A 19,842-nucleotide genomic window follows, 5' to 3' on the forward strand; every position below is an offset into this window, starting at 1 on the left:
CATTAGGCCATGTGAGATGATGTCCTGTATTGAACTCATTAAACTTTTGCTTGGAGACACTGAGAGAAAGATAAGTGAACAGACGGTTGTGTTCCTCTGACACACCAAATCAAAGTACCCTTAAAGGCATTCTTCCCCCCAACACTAATAGTGTGTAGCACTGCATAGGGCATGTGCCAACACATATGAGCTGTAAACAGCAAAACAGCACCATCCCACTGAACACAGCGCCATGGCACCAGATGCGTAACACCTGGTTGTATCCTTTCTTTTGATGTTTATAAATCATTTAACCTACATGCCATAAATAACCAAATAATCCAATCTGCTCACCGCCACAAAGAGGAAGAGCTCTGCTTCCCATAAACATTCAAAAGGAAATACAACGTAGTCGAACAAAAACTGTACATTTCCTATCTTTTTATTTGCTTTCTGAGAAACTCAACATATCTGTTGACTCAGAAAAAGAAAACAGTTGTTTAGTATTTATATTTTGTACTTTAGTTTACTGAGGAAAACATTGGGACAGTAGAGCTAAGTAAAAGTATTGAGAATGAATACAATAGTGTTGGGTAAGCTGGGCTAAACTGTGGTTTGGGTTAAACAGATCAAAGGGGCAGGGAACGAAAAAAAAAAAAAAAAAAGAATTCACACCGACACATATATTCCCCACATCTTACAATGACAGGCCCTGCCACATACCCACCCACCCCTAAAATAGTAAAAATGATTAAAAAAAACATATATTTTGAATAATAAAAAAGAAAAACTGTTACATAATAAAATATAATACGCATTGTACAGTACAGATTGGCTATTCCTCTCACCCCCAAGCCAATCTCGCAACCAAAGACATTAACACTTGCCATAGAAACACCTGCAAAGGTTTCTTTACATATTTCTTTAAAAACAAAACAAAAGAACAGATGACATTAAACACAGGAACATGGCATTAACAACACCATTCTGTCCCCTTCTCATCGACTCTGTAGAATATTTTGCACATTTTGACAGAGTCCTCTTTGAGACACTGTTGAATTCAACCTGGAGTGTCATATAATTGAGGTTGTTCATAGGGAATACACACATTATGTACTTGATCCTCTTCCCAAAACCAGTAACTTTCAGTTGCAGGTCAAACATTTGCATTTTAACATGAAGACAGCGAAAGGTGGAAAACAAAACGCAACACCACAATGAACAAAAAAGCTACGTATATTTGAGCGTAAACAAGGGCTATACCGTTAAGCTCAGAGTACTGGGGGGAAACTAGTTTAAAGAATAGATTGTTACTGTTCAAATTAGTTCACTTTCACTGGTATGCATCCATCATTGCAGCACAAATAAAGTTACGAAAATACATAATGAATGCATTTTTAGAGGATAGAGATGCTACCATTACAACAAAGGTGCTACCAAAAACAGTTCCATAATCTAGAATATTCTTCCCCTTTGGAGAAACCGTGTTAGAGATCCATGTCTGTAATGGATGGTTCTTTAGGTACAGGCTTGTTTTCACAACAACTGAGTCTTTTATTTTTAAGAGGCACTCCCTTGGTTATAGTCTGACCACGTTTAAGGAGTCGAATGTGTGGCAATTTCCATGAAAATCCTCTATGCCTATTTCCATGTTATCCCTGTACTTTTTTTTTTTAGATGTCAGTTTACTTAGTGCCTGTACCCTGTCACAACTGTTGATCTTTCAATCTGGTCCTCTGTCTTTATTGACATTCTGATTCCTCTACTGACACGCCGACAAGCAAATTTGTGGCGCTGCAGGAGGCTTCCGTTCCAGAATCTAGAGGGACATCGAGAGCAAGAGAACACCCCTTGAGAGAGGTGGTGGGCCCGATGACGGAGAGCTGTCAGTAGCCTTCGAGAACGTTTCCCACAGACTATGCAGCGCAGGCGAGTCTGACGGCCATGTTTTCTTGGTGGATGCCTGGTTACACGGTGCACTGAAAGAATTATGTGGCTTGAAAAAGTGGTAAAGGGACAGACAGGGCAAGAATATGACTTTAAGGGGACGATGAGAGACCGGAGGCCTCTAAACCTTAACCGCCCTGCACGCCATGTGCTTCCACCTACATTTAAACCAAGCCCTCCTCCAGTAAACTTGGCCCATTTCAGCTGAGCTATCCACTTCTTTCGCTTTAGCTGCTGCTGAAGCCTGCACTTCTTTCGTTTTAAATACAAACGCCTCCTAGCAATTTCATAAGCACTGAATCCAGTCATCAACTGCATGCTACTAGCCAGTTTATATTTTTTCTTTCTTTTTTTTTTCTTCCTTTGTGTGGTATCTCCCTGGGCCTGAGGGCTTTGCTGTAGATGTGGAGACTGCATTGAGAAAGGGTGCTGCTGTTGCTGGTGGTGATGAGAGTGCTGGGGTGGCGAAATGTGGATATGAGGTGGAGTGGAATGAAGGGTGTTACCTGGTAACCCTGAATAAATTAGCTGTTTCCCGCTGATTGGCTGTTGAAGCTGGAGGGGACCCATAGTGGGGTTTGAGTAGTGCAGATGTTGGGGGTGTGAGTTGACATTTGAACTGTGATGTCCTGACTCTGGAGTGTAAAAGAGAGGAGAATAACCAGCAGGCTGAGGGTGCTGTGTGTGAGCGATGGTTGAATGGGGCTGTTGTACTCCATGACTTCCACTTTCAGGTGTTATATGAAGGAGTGCATTGGTTGCAGCCTCACTCTCAGAAACAGATGGGGCAGTTCCAATAGATTCACTTCCTGTTGGTTGTGTTGTTGGCCCAGTACGAGTCAAACCGTGTTGAGATAATCTATGTCTGGTCAGGCTGTTGGAGTAAGAAAATGCCTTCCCGCACACTTCACATGAAAACAGTTTCTCCCCACCATGTTCATGAATGGCTTGGTGATGGGCAGTTAGGTGGAAGTGATGGCGGAAGGATTTCCAGCAAATCTCACATGTATATAGTTTAGGAGGGGGTTGGTTGCTTGTGTTAGCATTGGATCCTTGAACTTTATCCTGAGAATAGGAGTAATAAGCGCCAGGGTTGGTTTGATTAGTTTGATTGGTTTGATCAGATTGGTCTTGATTAGCAGGCCCCCCTTGATTTGCAGCAGATTTGGTTTTACTTCGCCTCGGCTTGAAATCTCCCCGTAGATGCAGTTTTTCATGCCTTTTTAGACTCTGTGCATATCCAAAATCTTTTCCACAAAGGGTACATTTGTAGTTCTTCTCCCCCGAGTGAACAGTCTGATGTTTGGTAAGATGAAACGGCTCTCGGAAGTCTTTACCACAGATGTCACAATGAAATGGCTTTTCCCCTGTATGCACACGTTCGTGCCGACGCAAGGTCTCACGTCTACTAAAGCCCCGTCCACAAACAGTGCATAAATAAGGCCTTTCAGAACCATCTCCAGCAGCACCGCTCTGATTGCTTCTCCGACGTTTTACTCCTTCTCCTGGAGCCCCACCAGGTCTCGGCTCTCTTTTCTGCCTGGGCTTCCGTGGCCTCTTGGGTTTGGCATTAGGATTGTTGGCATTCTGTGAATTAGGTTGCTGTTGGGTAGGGTGAGATAAAGGTATCATTGAACCACTCAGGCATTCTTCGTTCCCACCATTTCCTGTAGATGTAGACGAAGAGGCACCCATAGACCCGAAGCCAAGCCCTCCTAACAGACCTCCAATAATGTCTCTCCGTTCCTCTCGTCCCCCAGTACTATTCATTTCAGCAGGCAAAACAGAGGCGGCAGCAGCTGCAGCAATGGCAGACATGGCACTACTGGTGACTTCATCTTCAGAGTCATCCAAAAGAGAGGAGAGAGGAAGATGAGATTGCTGTTGGTGATGGTGCTGCTGATTTTGAGGGTGTGGATGAAGTGTTGGGGCTAAAGGAGCTTTTCTGAGCGCCGGACTTGACATACTGTTGCTACAGGAGTCTCCAGAGTAGGATGATGGGTTGCCCTGTTGACGACGGTAGTCATCAACCCTGTATGACGTTTGGTAAGGATCTCTTGAATACTCAGGGTTATACTTTTCTTCAGTTTTGCCCACAGGATTTTGATTAGCACTTCTTCCTTGTGAATACAGACTGTCACAGGACATCCCTGCTGTGCTGTCCTCATTCTTGCAAAATACTAATTCTTTCGAGTCAGTCATTTGTCCACCAGAAAAATCACTTTCAACTTTGCCCTCTACTGAACCTATTGAGCTACCATCACTGCTTCTAGACCTCCTCCCTGGCTTGCCACAGTCACCTGATGCAGCGTGGTTAAGCAAAGAAGTACTCTCTCTAAAGCAACGGCCACAAGCAGGGCAGCGGTAGGGCTTCTCTTCGTGAATTTTCTCATGCCGAGTGAGAGACTCTCTGCGGTTGAACGAACGCTCACAAACAGAGCAGGCATATGGACGAGCTCCAGAATGGATAATGCCATGTTGAAGCAGGTGTCCTCTCTTCTTGAACCCCTTTCCACATTCATTGCAACAGTATGACTTATCTGGACTTGAGCAAGCGGAAGACATGGGGTCTGGATTTTCATGCTGGTGGTGAGCATTTTGAGAAATTCCATCTTGTGTTGAGTGGGGGAGATCTGACTGATGCTGATGGCTCGGGTTTGTGCTGCTGTTGGGACGACTGCCATCTTCTTCATGGCAGCGTATGTGTCGACGAAGGCTTGGGAGGTGGTTAAAAGACTTGCCGCACTCTCCACAATGAAAGAGAGGTTCTTGCTCAGGCTGTGCGATATTGGGAGTCATTGATTGCTGATTTTCAGTTTTGGGGTTTTGAGAGATATTTGATACCAGCACAGAAGCAGAGTTTGAAGATGGGGCAGAGGAAGAAGAGGAGGAGACAGTTGAAGAAGAGGAGGATGGTGTTGATGAGGAGAGGATGGAGGAGGGGTCACCACCAAGACCCCTCATTCCAACCCCTCCACCTCCTCCCACAAGACCAGAGGACCCATCATGACCATGTGCCCCAGAGCTGCCATGACAGTTAGCACTGCTGGTACTGCTGCTACTGTTACCTTCTGCCTTCCTCTGGGGCAGGTAGCCAGCCATGGCTTTCTTTCTCCTGCTGCCACTACCTCCACTTCCTCCAGCCCCAGATCCACTATCTCCTTTGCCATCATCTTTTGGTATGGAGAGATGGAGTGGGAGTGGCAAAGGCAGGCCTGCTTCTTGTTGCATTAGGGAAGCCAGTTGATTAGACGAAAGAACAGGAATACCTTGGAAATCAAAACCACCAAGTGGTGATGGTTGGGGGGCAGGGTGTAGAGGGTGGTGTGGATGGGCATGGCTGTGAGGGTGGGACAACGCATGAGGTGGCAGCTGCTGCTGCTGTTGTTGGGGCTGGGGAGTTGGATGGCCATGGGTGTGGGAAGGATGAAGGGCAGGAGGAGGAGCAAGACCTGTATTCGAATCTGCAAGACCTAGATGATTATGGGGACCCTGCTGAACTAGAAACTGTTCCAAACTGGCATTTGTGGGCACTCCAGAAAACAGGTATTGGTTTGCAGCGAGCATGCAGCTGAACTGCTGGTGTAAACTTCTTGCATCAGACTGGGCTCCGACTAATCCAGCCACTGAGCTGCTACTGCTGGGTGGATTATTAGAAGTGGTGGTTGAACTCGAAGGGGAGGGGGATGATGAGGATGGTCCAGGAGATGGCTGGGGAACGGAGAGACCAGGATGCAAGGGGGGTGGTGGTGGCGCAGATGTTACAACTCCTCCAGTACTTCCTCCAGAAAAATCAAAACGTCCCATTCCTGAGTGAAGCTGCTCCTGGGCTAGCGCAGCCTCAGCAGGGTGAAATGTGCGAAGAAACTGTGGATAGCCAGAGGCAGAACTGCCACTCCCACTGCCGCTGCTCATCTTGCTTGATTTGCGTGTGCTTTGTGATGATGTGGACTGAGTTTGTTGTGGAAGAGGTGGAGGGGGCGCACTCATTTTGGCAAATAATGATGAAGAATCTGCAAATGCATTACTTCTAGATCCTTGAAGGGAACCAAGTCCAAGGCCAGACAGGAGGCCACCAGATGCCTCACTTTGTTGTTGCTGCTGCTGTTGAAGCTGCTGCTGGTGCTGAAGTTGGACCTGTTGTTGGTGCTGAAGTTGTCTTTCCAGCCCCAGTCCTTTGAACTGGTGAGCCTGGTGTCCACTAAGCATTTCTAAAATGTCCATAGGGTACTTTCCAAACTGAAACATCTCCCCCTCACTGTTGAGGGGCGTTTTTAGGATTTTTAATCCCTGTTCACCTGGTACTGCAGCAAAGTAATCTAACCTAAAAGACACTAGGGCCACTAACAATCAATATAAAGTTTTAAAGTAATCTGCTAGCAGCTCCAGTTTTTAGAAAGCAATGTCTTTGTGGGAGTAATTTGATGTTGTGACTGTCCATCCCAAACAAACAGAGTTTTGACTATATGTGAGAAAAGTCTGGAAGTCTTGGATTAAATAATAATCTATAAATAAGAAAAAAGTTGGTTTACAATATCATGCAATAATCACGTCTGCGTTGGTCTTCCAAATTACTATTTCTACAGTTAAAACAGTAAAAACATGTCTAATACTACCATATGAAATATGTTTTTACAAAATGTGTTTATCACTAAAAAGCAAATCCTTTAGTGTTGAAAGCCATTTAAAACAGAAGCGATGAGGGAATGTCTGTCTGCCTTGCTATTTGTGTATTCCTTTGACAAGTTCTGAATAAAATTGTTCCACTTTGTGACTTCTCAGAAATGTCCTCATTTAAAGAGAAAACTGTGGTGAGCAACTTTCAATCATCCAAGTCGGGAGTTAAAAGGTAGAATGTTAGATAGTCCACAGAGTCTATTCAACCTTTGTCTTTAACACCTCAGCTGGAAGACCACAAACACAGCACAGTGGTATGACCAAGTAGTTCTTCTCCTTTCTTCTGTGGGCACCCTGTTAGTCCTTAAAAAAAAAGAGAGAGAGAGAGAGAGAGAGAGAGAGAGAGAGAGAGAGAGATCAAAATTAGTAAGGCTTTCAATCAAAGGATCTAAATTTCAAAACAAAAGGTGGTCCAATCAAGACATGAGAAGCAATGACTCACAAAGCTAAGGCACAGCATAACCTTAAACCAAAAAAAGTCAACCCCCCCCCCCCACTATTTTTTACAGCATTAGCCTAACCCAACGTTAATTTAGTACTTTTGAACAGTAATATTTAACTTTAATAATTACTTTTGCATAAATGACCTGCGGTGATGAAATTTCAATTCAGAGTGATAGACTTGAGTGTCAATTTTAAAGGGGTGGTGATGGCGCAGTGGATAAGACACATGCCTTTGGTGTGAGAGACCCGGGTTCAAATCCACTGTGAGACACAAATGTGTCCCTGGGCAAGACACTTAACCCCTAGTTGCTCCAGAGGCGTGCGACCTCTGACCTATATAGCAATTGTAAGTCGCTTTGGATAAAGGCATCAGCTAAATGAATACATGTAAATGTAAATCCTTATATCAAAGTAAAAAGAAAGCATAAATTTAACACTTTTGCAAGTTAATAAATAAATAAATAACGTCATGTAAGTTAACTTTAGACACTTGTCTTTTAATATTGCAATGGCTGTTAAAAAAATGCCCAATTTACCTGATTTTATTTGAATAAATAAACAAATGATCAAATAGAGTAATTTCAGGTAAACTAGAATACCTTTCGACATCGAGATCACTTCCAAAAAGTAGGGACATGAGATTTATTGGCCAATGTATCAGCATCGGCCAAATATGTTAATTTTATGATGTTATCGACTCAATCATAAAATCTGAATTGATATATTAAAGATATTAAAGCCGATAAATAATGGATAATTTCCTTCAACCGAGACACTTCAGATGCTCACTGTTCGCCATGATTCTGCTTTGCTTGAATTATGACTGGAATCACTTGAAAAGGAAAATACAGTTGAGAGCAACATGTGCAGCTTAAGTCTGTCTCATAGGCTAGGCTACATAAAATTATAACGCAAAACACTACAGTAAAAGAATGTTGTGAACTCTTTGTACGCAGGTTTTAGAGCGTTGTTACGGGAAGAGCGCATCCACAATGTAGTTACACCTTCATGACTAAGTTCGCTTGAGCATTTGCAGCCTTTTGTGCAATTTTAAGTTAAAATTGTGTTTATTTTGTTTATAAATATTGGATTTATCTCAAATAGAGATGTGTTTGGTTAAGAATTAACGTGGTAGTAAAGCGCCGTTGATAATATTTAACTTCAGAGTATGCAACTCAATGAACAACATTAATAATAACATAGGTCCCCACAATTTCTGCAATTTGGAAAACGTGGACAAAATCAAAGAATTCAGTGATAAAAATTCTGTATAATACGGAATCACGGAATTTGTCTAAGCTTGTCAGTAAACTTAAATCAAACCGCTTAAATCAAATCCTGCATTCTGTGTCTCTTAGTGAATGAATGGTGCAGATGTGCAGTTTCATCTAATACACATATACACTCACGGTGTTTTCAGTCTGCCTTAAAAATATGAACTTCATGAGCATTTTACCATTTAATTTGAGAAAAACTATAATCATATCATAAACATGCAGAAACTTTAAGGTCATCACGGCAACTCACAAAACAGAATTCCCAGTTTAACTTGAAATTTTTTACATACTATATTACTACAATACAGTACAATGTCTTATATATCGTAATGTAGTAGTAATAATAAATTATTATTAAAACTTTACTTTAAGGAATAATACATTTTTCTTCCATGTTTTTATTTGAACAGTAAACCTCTGTTGTGCAGCACTTTGTTTGAAAAAAAAAAAGGTTTAATTTTAATTTGAGATCTCATAGGACCCTATAATGTAAACAAACAAATAAATAAATAAATGTTGTTTTTATGAATTTAACTGATTAGACATGCTTCTTTATTAGAATGTTATTAAACCATTACAATGGAATCCATAAAAAAATTAAATGGAAAACAGAGTTTTGTAAAAAAAAAAAAAAAAAAAAAAAAAAACGGATTTTGAGATAAAATAAAATAGATTTCATAGGGCACTAATTCTTTTTTGCTTTGGGTTAATAATTTAAGCATTAAAATTGAGTTCAGAAAAATTTAAATGGAGAAAAAGACGGAATTTAGAAAAAACCTAAATGGATTTCAAAGGGCCCTATAATCAACTTTCCTAATTAAGCTTAGATTGCATCAACCGTATCTTTTGTGATTAATAATATCATTATAGGTAAAAATGAATATATAGTTGCAGTTATTATTTATTGGTAAATTAACGAAAGGATTAATGAAAATGAAAAAAATGGATAGATTACCATGAGGGAAAATTTATTGTTAGATTTTTGGATTAATCGATTAAAAGAAAAGCAATAATCGTTAGTTCCAGCCCTAATAATAATACTGACCAAACCATAATGCTTGCTGTCTGAGGGCTAAACCAAATTACACGTTACCAGTTTAAAATCAGAATAAGGATATCAGGTGCATTTAGGCCTGCGAAGAACTGTGCATCATGTTGTCAAATATGCATGCTTTAAGATAAAATCTAAAATTATTCTAAGCAACTTTATATTCATTTATTTAATTACTATTCATGACTTAACCGGATTAAGAACCAGGCAAGTAAACGGTTCACATTCACACACTCCAATCATATTAATATCTATCAAAATCAAGTCCTTATATGTCAAAACTGAGCTGAAACTATTTGACCACGGGTTGTTTTATTCAATGTATTAAAAAAAAAAAAATCACACAGATTAACACTTGTACAGCACCTTTTCAATAGACAAACAAACTAATTGCTGACAAAAGTGACCGAATTTGTCTACATTTACCTTGAATAATATTTTTTTTGTGTGTGTGTTTTTTAAAGACAGCTAGACAAATACATACTGTAACACTTTACAATAAGGTCTGATTTGTTAACATTAGTTAATGTGTCAACTAACAATGAGCACATTAGTTAAAGTGATTATCTTTGTTAATGTTAACCAATACAGCTTTTGATTTTATTAATGTATTAGTAAATGTTGAAATTAATATTGATTGAATAGACATGAAGTAAGAATTATTTCTTAGTTCTAGTTAACTAATAAAACCTTATTGTAAAGCGTTACCGGCGTAAATACTTAAATAACGTTAACGTTATAACCACACCAGTCAAAACGTTCATCCACACAATCCGATACAAACGGCCTTTACAATCAAATTCTGATATCTGCACAAATTAAATCCCCAAAACTGTCAAAATCAAGTCCTTTATACCTGTCTAAGTAAATTACATGCAACTAAAACACTGATGTAAACAAAAATAACTCTTAACCAGAAAACGCATGTGGAGAAAACAATACGTTACTCGGATACACTGAGAGTGAAACCTGTGCTCACCAAAGAAAATCAAATGACGACACCATGTCAACATCATCATTGACAAAATCTGCATGCGGTTACAATTAAACTCCAGTGTAGGATTTAAATTAAACTTACCAAAGCCTCTGCAGGTTGAAAGAAAAGCGCTGATCCGGGATGTTTGTGTTGACTGTGAAGGGGATGAGGGAGAGGGGAGAGCCGAATTCCCCTTTTCAATCACATCCCTCTATGGCAGAACAAAAAGTTTCAAAATAAAAATTAGAGCAAAATCAGACATGTTAAATTCACAAACAATTTAGCGTTATCATGCACGAATTTAGCATAAATATCCGTATGCTACTCGTTGCGTAGGTGCCAACTACATGACAGAAAAACGAAAACATAAACAAGAAAGTGACTGTGAGTGCAGACAGCCCGTCATATGAATTCAGGCTATAAGCCCACTTCACTCTGCTAGCCTCTTAGCTAGCTAAATAAAGACGTCGTACCCTTTTACATCGCAACAGAATGCATTCAAAAGCTTTGTTATCACACCTGCTCGTGAACGGAGAAAGTCCTCTTGAAGAGCAAAGCGTGAAAATAATAATGCTAAAAAGGGCGCCGAAAGCGTAGATGTGCACAAAGGCGGTATCCGATTTCAGGTTAGCAGGTCATTTTTCCCCATCCCGTGGAAAAACACTCTCGCAGGCCTCTCCATCGCTTTCGATCCGTTAAACAAACCCCAATTTCCGCTGGCTGCGCTCGCTAACGTTCATCCTCACGCGATATCATTTTCGTCGTAGAATTTCGACCGAAACTGCTCTTCCCGTCCGTTTTCCGCTTAATTTTTTTTTGCGGATTATGGTCGGCCAAATATTTTCCGCCCCGTGTCAATTTTTAGTGCCCCCGTCTTCCTTCGGGTACTTCTGTTCGCCTCACAGTGGTCGTTTCCGGGCAGTGATATAAGTTCCGGGTGGTGTTACATGTTAAAACGTCCGACATTGTCCTGCTTAGCACACTGAAACCAGTAATGTTAGTGGGGTCAAAGAAAGGTTTTTTTTTTTCATTCACAGGTTCATTCTATTATGTATTTGAGCTAGGATGACAGTGTAATGGCGTGTAATTTTAGCAAAACACTCTTAATGGTGTAATGTTTGTGGCATTCGTAGTCCCGTCATGTTATTAACGGTTTAGGAATACAGTGCCAAAAGAACAACAATAAATGGCGCGTTCTAAATATGTTACTTCTGTGACGTAGTAACACATTGTCAAAGCACACACTTCACGAGGTGCCGCGCGAGACTTAAAAACATCACATTTCATCTCTCTGACTATCTCTCTCGAGCTGCGCTCACTGATACAAAATAGCCAGTCAGAACAGCTGTTCCACACATATGCGAGCCAAAGTAATTAGAACAATTATTTCACCTTGAGAGGGCGAGCGGAGCACTTTGGACTGCACATATATTTTAGAAAGGATTGCCGTGCACAGCACCTCTCTGAAGCCATTTTACCAACATGCCGCCGCCGCCGTCTCCCCCCCCCCTCGCCACCCTACCAGAACATAAGGTCCTCGCCCACCCTGCCCCTCAAAATGGCGAATTCCGGTGATGGCTCGTCTGTCTCCCTTAGGAACCATTTAAGAACCTGAAACGTCCCATTTTAGATTATATCATTCTTTATATATAACATATATATATATATATATATATATATATATATATATATATATATATATATATAAAGAAAATGAAAATAATAATGAATGCAGGATAATGGTAAGTTGTAGAGATTTATGGGAATGTAAATGTGGGGAAACAATTTCTTAGATTACATCAGCAATTACATTAATATTATTATTAATTAATTCTCTTATTTTTCATTGTTAATCCAAAGCATTCTACACTAGTCAAAAGTAGATAAGCAAGTTGCATCCACTGGTTGTTTTGCCAATGTAAAAAGACAATTAGACATTAGACTAATACAAGAGTGGCTAAAAATACTCAGCACACCATATATATTGAGATTTAAAAACATACTTGTAAAAACCAACCAACATATTTCATTATTCATGAGAAAAAAAGAACACGTGTCAATCTCCAGAAAACAACTTCTTTCTTAATGGCGAGAATTTTATTTAAAAAATAAAAATGAAAGTTTTTGCTGTAGATATTTTATGCATGGCATTGTGGCATTTCCCCCCATAAAATTTACAACAAGGTTTATGTATTCCATGGCAAGAAAAATATCTAAAAGAAGAAGAAAAGAAAAGAAATAATACTGGGAAAAAAACTTGTGGTTGTTTATTCTATTTTTCATAACTTTGGTGAATGCAGCATTTTTTTTAATGATTTGTTTATTTTTGCATTCAAAGAGACACTCACTTAAAAAATAAAATTATATTTTGGGTTTTCTGAAATGCACATTCTCTGATTTCACACAAAGCAAAAGTCAGATAAAATGCGAGATAAAGCATTCCAAAATAGACACTGAAATACACACAAGCACACAAATACAGACACACAAACTGGACACATACACACCTTGACATCAGAAGTCAGCAATATGACATCATCAACACTGGCTTTGACATCTTCATGCGTTTTGTCTTTTCACTATGATTGCATCTGCTTTTTTGTTGAGTTACAAAGGTTAGAATCCACAATAAACTCAAATATAAACAGAAAACAGGAATAAAAACAATTTCTAAAGTCACAGAAAAAAAAATCAAACAAAACAATGATAATAATCAATAATATGAATAATATCGATGATTATATATATTTATATATATGCACGTAAATTGGCATGTGTACATATTTGAACATTCGGGATTCAATTAAAAATTTTTTTTTCCTTTTCAACATATTTAACTTCAGTTTTATTAACAAGTTAATAAAAGCTTAAACATTGCAGTGTGGTCTAAAATACTATATTATGGCCCAATAATCTTGCTCAGCCAGGTCGTTCTCAGACATTCCACCACAACAGTGTCCATTTGATGTGGAGACAGCTGAAAAACACACAGAAATCGCTAACAAAAAGACATTTTACTTGAATATAATATAGATAAACAAGACAGCTTTTACTCCTAAATCCTAACTCATCGGTTAGATAATAATGCATCTTAGTGTGACACAGAGTGTTGAATTAGCTTTGCAGATTTTGTTCTATTTTTCTGTTTTGTACACTCATTGGCATGTAGCCTCAATGTTCCGCACAGCCGTGCCACTGGAAAGATAAAAAGCTGTAAGAGCACGGAAGCACAGACACACATGAAGAAGTTTCAGAATAGCCCTTGGATTAAATTGTCCATTGTATAACTAAACCCTTTCCCCTGTCCCCCTCAATACAACAGCTTGAGTTGCAAATTAAGTGTGAAGACTATGCGGTCTTGTTTGACATACTGCATGCCCATGATTAAATCTTAACAGAACAACCGTAACGACTCCGGAACGTCTGATGCCGGCATACGAAGCTATTCTCTGACTGGTCAAACATGCAAGAAAGAAGCATGACTTCTATCAGTTTTGAATGGCTGACATCGGTTACCAAATGTCTGTCCAGTTCAGATAGTATGACCTGATTTACCCATCAATCTGACAGCCTTTTGATTATATTATAAAACAGCCAAAATGTTATCCACAATGCAAAAAAGTATTCATGTCAACTTTGATTCACAGTCTTGAGTATAATAGGCTAAAAATCTCTGATCAACAATATAACACCCGTTTCCCAATGAAAATGTTTTCCTCCATTGTATTCCATATGAATAAGCTCTAATATGGCTGATGGCATTTGGACTCATATTAACAGTGCAGACTAAAGAGTCAGGTCACGAAACGAGTGACGTTTTTCAAGTTCCAAGTTCTTCTCTCCGACGATTTACGTACCAGCATTTTCTGCGCTTGATGGCAAGTCACAATCCATTCCCAAGTCAAGTCAAATCTGATCCGAGAACGGTCAAATCATAGTTTCCATGAGGTAATTCATGACACTATTGGACATTTGTCAGTTTCATCCAGTACATCTCATTGGTCTCTTATTTTACTGATGACGGTGACACACACCTACACCTCTTTGAGAATGACACTTTGGCAAACTCTGAGGCAAGGTCAACTGCTGTCATTGGATTCAGAAAAAAAGTAACCCCTAAACCAATTGGCTTTTACATTAGTTGGAATGCACTAACTAGAGAACAAAATGGCCTATTCTATTAATGAAACTTTTGACTTTTATGTCTCCTCGGATCATGTCTGAATGGTGCCGTCATGACACTATATGCTACACACACGTCAGAGGAAACCTGAGTCCCTCTTCACTTTTCTGTTTGTTGAGATATGACAATTTAGGGATCTACAGAATCACTTAGTCTCATATTTCTGATACACTGTGTATTCTCTTCAAATGGGTCTCATTCCTGACCACCTTCTTATCTCCTTCCTTTTTCATTCCTCATTTCGGTCTTCTGCCTTTTTTTCCTTCCCTTCCTTCGGCTTGCGCAATCACACTTCATTAATCCATCTCCTTACCATCTTCCGTCTCTCTTTTTGCGCTCACACGGTTACTTCGTTCTTGCTCCCCGTCCTCAGCGCCTGACCTCCACCCCCGCCCCCTCCCCCACCTCCTCCGGGGAGGAAGTGCAGCTGTTCGACGGTGTTCTGCCGTTTGTTGGCGAAGGCCATCCGGCGAGCGCTGTGCGCCATCGGTCCGGGCCCTCCTCCGGAGCTGTGGACGTCCCCCCACCCCAAAGTCCCAGCCCCGTGACCCGACGACATCCCAGCGACCGCGTGGTCTTGCTCGCGGCCGGAGGTAGGGTGCGAATTCATTTTGATCATGTGATGGCGGTCGAGTGAGGGCGTCATGCACACGTTCTGCTGGGATTGCGCTTTCTGGTGGTAGGAGAGACGGGACACGGTGGACACCATCCCGCTATAATCGGCCATCATTCGCTCTTCCAGGCGGTCTGGCGACACCAGGAGGCGTTCGTGAGACTTGCGCAAAGTCTGGGTATTGGAGCTCTTGCTGGTGGTCATGGGTTTGTAATACTGATGCTGCTGGTTCTTGGAGAGGCGTGAGAGAGTGTTCCCCTCCCCCAGTGCCAGAAGCTGGTCTTGGGACATCACCCGGCGAGGCGGTTTACTCATTGTGTCAAAGGTGGGGTTGTACTGTGTCTGGGGTAAAGGGTAGGGGTTGGGGGTGGGAGTGGAACTGGGCACATGGATGCGCGTGCGGGACATGTTTAGCGGTAGGGTTCCCCGGGCACCCAGTGTGAAGTCACCGCCCCAGGGCAGGTGGTGCTGGGAGGAGTGGAAGCTGGGCTGGGCGTTGTTTGGCCTTCGCTTGGAGGTGTAATATCCGGAATAGTCATCCAGGTTTTTTTCTGTAGTTAGGAAAATGTAAAATAAAAATATCACTCATGCGTTAAATAAATAAATATCACACAACATGCGTTTTTGTGATCAGATCGCACTTGACCGCATTAAAACAATGCACCGTTGTATTTGACAGATGTTGACCACATTTAATGAAGGTGTAACATTCAAATGTGTTTTTGTTACTCGCATTCAGCTATGCAATGCTAAAAAAAACACTTAAAAACACTGTGTTGCAGATTTGTAACAGATTGATAACACCTCACAAACACTTTTTTTATATTAAATCATGCATTAGGTATGATAAACTAACAATGGACGGCATTAAAATTAAAGGCAAGGCAAGGCAAGTTTATTTATATAGCACATTTCATACACAATGGCAATTCAAAGTGCTTTACATTGAAGAAATTAAAATAATCCAAAAAAGAAATCAGAATAATTAAAACAGTTTAGAATAAAAAATAAGAAATAATGAAAAATAAAAATTATGATAAAAATAAAATACAGTAAATTAAAACCATTTAGAATAAAATGAAGTGCAGTAACAGAAATTAACAAAAAATAATTTCTTCATGTACAATTTTTTCAAAAATATATTTTAATAATTTTATTAGTATTTTAATATTGATGTAAATATTTTTATATTTTTAAAAACAATGAACAATCAACATTTTTAAATTGATTTAATGCTTTATCTTTAATCAATATCTGGGGTGGGGGGGTCAGACGGACTTATCTGGCACCACTTAAAACTATCCTCACTTAAATGCATAATAAATGTAATTTTCCTGTATCCTACAGACATTGAATAAGGATATAAAACAGTCCGCACTGCATAAATTATAAATGAAACATAGATTAATCCTTATCAAAGCTACAAGCGTTATTTATTCAAGAGCAGTTAGTGATTTTCTCTGTTCCCTTAGTTCTTTAGGTTCACTTTACTGACATACAGAATTAATGGCTCCTGTCACTTTAAGATCTGTCGCTGCTGACATCAAGCGCGAAAGAGAACTCGATCCTGGTGTGCGTCTTTCTGTGAGGACATTCACTGACTGCGCGTTCTCTTTTGTCTTGTCGTGCATAAGTGGTTTAAAGCATTTGCGAGAATAAGAGGATGGTCATAACCCTAGCTAAAAGAAAGAATGGATGCTGCGTTTGCACTAAATATAGCAAAAATTATATTTTTTTTCTGCACGCCAGAGATCCGGAATCCTTTAAGCCCTGTATGTATCATGGTTTCCGTTGTCTGGTAATAACCGGACATTGGCTGTGGAAAAAAATAAATGTCCAACAAAATTAAATCTCTCCGGTCAAATTGTCCAATTAAAATTGCCTAATCATCCCGCCCCCCTAACACAATCTGAATGTGAGAATAAGCCTAAAATGTATAAAGCAAAAATACACCGACCTTTGGCTATGTTATAAAGGAACAGGCTCTACCGTTTGAAAGTTATGAAACAACATCGCATGCTGCATTTCAAATAAAGAGCACGCCTAAAACGGCTGTAATATAGACCTAAACAACGAACGTGTTTTGAAACGAATGTTTCAAATATGGCCACGCCCAGGCAGACTAGACGTAAAAGCTTTTTTCAGAGGCCAGACGCGACGGACGATGGTGAATCAGAAACATCTAATTTTATAGATCAGTGGATCTATAATCATTTTATAGATAAGTGGGGTGGTGATGGCGCAGTGGATAAGACACATGCCTTTGGTGTGAGAGACCCCAATGTGTCCCTGAGCAAGACACTTAACCCCTAGTTGCTCCAGAGTCTTGAGACCTCTGACATATATAGCAAATTTAATTCGCTTTGGATAAAAGCGTCAGCTAAATGAATAAAATGTAAAAAATAAAAAATAAAAACTAATCCGCGCACTCGTTTTTCTCTCTCATCAAAACTGAATAGCCTATGTTCATCAGTGGTTGCAGCCTATATCAAGCAGGGACACGTTTGTGTGCATTTTATTTTGTGATTTCACCAGAATGAATAGAGAGTCTCCGCAATGATGATAGATTGAAACGCGCGTCCGAGTGAAAATTGCGCAACTCGTGCAGCGTGTCGTCCAAGCAACTGATAGCAGCGGACATGATTTCAAAAACAACAGATTTTAGCGCTAGATCTCTTTAATAGCGAACTAAATTAATGATCTGCTAGTTAAATGGAGATGTTTTATTTGTTTATATTAGGTACATCCATATACCTCAATGTTTCAAAAAGTGAATGTGTGTGAAACCATTGTAAAAAACAATTGGGATTGATTGACGCCAATCGGACGTTCATCTTTTTTCCCATCTATTTGAAAGTTAGGCTAAGTATAACATGTTGTATTCTATATGGCCTGACATTTTTTACATAGCCTGCCGATTACATAGCCTGGCGATTTTTGACCGGCATTTCATCAAAATGTTCGTCCAACAAAACCTCTGCCGGTTACTCTGACCGGCACCATTTTTTTCTAGCAGAAACTCTGTTATGTATAATAGCGGCCAATCTCAACCCTTTTTAAAAAGCCATTTTTTTACTGCAAGTCAACTTTCTTGTAGTCATTTCCAAATTCTTTCAATTATAGTTTTCAGGCAGTGATTGAATATGACTGGATATGATCAATAGAAATATTTGAAATAATAAAATTATATGTGCAAAAACTATCCAATGCCACAGAGCATCCTTCCTAAAAAAAAAAAAAAAGTAATAGTTGACCCCTTGCTACACTCTCTCACAGAGGCCCTCTGAGTAGTAGCAGCTTTGAAATCACACACTCTCATTTTCAGACACTCACTCACCTAGTCTCTTGAGGGAGCTGTAGCGGTTAAGCTCTGGTTTCATGGCTGTATCGTATGATGGAGGTAGCTGGGCAAGGTTGTGGAAGGAGTGAGAGAAGGAGGGGTGAAAGCCAGAATTATTGTGCTTGCTGGACATCAGTGTTCCTGTGGAGGCCAACTGGGTGTTGTTCATGCGCTGAACTCGCTCTAAGAGTGGAGAACAAAGAAGAATAAGACAAATACCAACAACCGATGTGTTCAAAGCATATCTATCTGGGTCGAATGTAGAATATGGCTCTAATTGTTGGTGACTGGAACACAGAAGCTTTGCCCCGATTCTCTAAATGACGGGAAGATGTCTAAGAATCACAATGCAATTGGAACATTTGTGTGCCTAGACTACTGTTCATCGCTTCACTTTCCCTCTAAATTTAATATCCTCATGTAATGATACTATCCTTATTCATGTAGTAATTTGTTCCACAGACACTTTTTACTTACAGTAATTTGCCGTACACATACTACAGAGAACGTCCCCCTGGAGCAACCTTGGTTTAAGCACTGCAGATTAAATGTAGTCAAGGACACAGTGGTCACATGGGAACTCAGCAATTCTCTAGTTCATAGATCATCCTTGCTGAGATTCAAACTTAAATACCTTGCAGTTAGAGTCCGGTTCTTTAATCACTAAACCTAATTCATCATGGCATATGCAATATGTGCAATTTTGACCCATAAAGTAAAAGTTAAATGGTTTTTAATACTATTACTATCTATCTATCTATGCAGAATAACAAGACAATGTACATTATACAAAATGTATTGATGAACAAAATTCCTTATTTGGTTTTATAACCCCCCACACCAACCCTCAAGGTAACAAACACTCATAAAATAACAACAACAATAGTTATAATAGGAAACAACATCTGAAAATGCAAATACCATAGACAATATATCTATCTATCTGGTTTGTGAGCTATGAATTCAAAGAAATTCATTTTACTTTTTTTAAGACACACAGATAGATAGATAGATAGATAGATAGATAGATAGATAGATAGATAGATAGATAGATAGATAGATAGATAGATAGATAGATAGATAGATAGATAAAGGACAGACAGACAGAGAGACAGATAGATAGACAGACAGACAAATAGATAGACAGACAGACAGACAGACAGACAGACAGACAGACAGACAGACAGACAGACAGATAGATAGATAGATAGATAGATAGATAGATAGATAGATAGATAGATAGATAGATAGATAGATAGATAGATATAAAGACAGATAGACAGACAGATAAAGGTTAGATAGGATAGACAAACAGACAGACAGACATACAAAGGATAGACAGACAGAGAGACAGA

At 39.6% G+C, this 19,842-nt stretch overlaps 2 protein-coding genes across 5 annotated transcripts in view; both read right to left on the bottom strand.

Moving 5' to 3' along the window:
• Positions 1-405: 405 nt before the first annotated feature.
• Positions 406-11,861, bottom strand: znf865 (zinc finger protein 865). 2 transcript variants are annotated; one of them, XM_039652076.2, is made up of 3 exons: positions 11,744-11,861; positions 10,454-10,562; positions 406-6,906 (listed from the first exon to the last, which is right to left on the bottom strand). In XM_039652076.2, exon 3 carries the CDS (start codon positions 6,172-6,174, stop codon positions 1,669-1,671), a length of 4,506 nt encoding a protein of 1,501 aa, XP_039508010.2. In that variant the 5' UTR covers positions 6,175-6,906; positions 10,454-10,562; positions 11,744-11,861; the 3' UTR covers positions 406-1,668. The 2 variants fall into 2 exon arrangements, with proteins under 2 accessions (XP_039508010.2, XP_088978798.1); XM_089122672.1 differs by lacking the exon at positions 11,744-11,861 and adding an exon at positions 10,871-11,281.
• A 565-nt stretch (positions 11,862-12,426) lies between these two features.
• Positions 12,427-19,842, bottom strand: part of shisa7b (shisa family member 7) — a 21,622-nt gene continuing 14,206 nt past the window's right edge. For all 3 annotated transcript variants that reach the window (XM_089122733.1, XM_089122732.1, XM_039652092.2), the window contains 2 exons: positions 18,485-18,670; positions 12,427-15,698 (listed from right to left, as the gene is read on the bottom strand). In XM_089122733.1, the coding sequence (XP_088978859.1) occupies positions 14,872-15,698; positions 18,485-18,670 (1,013 nt within the window). In that variant the 3' untranslated portion in view covers positions 12,427-14,871. The remainder of the gene's footprint in view (positions 15,699-18,484; positions 18,671-19,842) is intronic.

This window comes from Pimephales promelas, chromosome 18, assembly GCF_988280905.1.
Source record: "Pimephales promelas chromosome 18, fPimPro1.hap1.1, whole genome shotgun sequence".
Classification (NCBI taxonomy): Eukaryota; Metazoa; Chordata; class Actinopteri; order Cypriniformes; family Leuciscidae; genus Pimephales; species Pimephales promelas.

Coding starts and splice junctions, on each gene's coding strand:
- znf865 (XM_039652076.2), bottom strand. CDS start 6,174: ATGTTTCAGTTTGGAAAGTACCCTATGGACATTTTAGAAATGCTTAGT.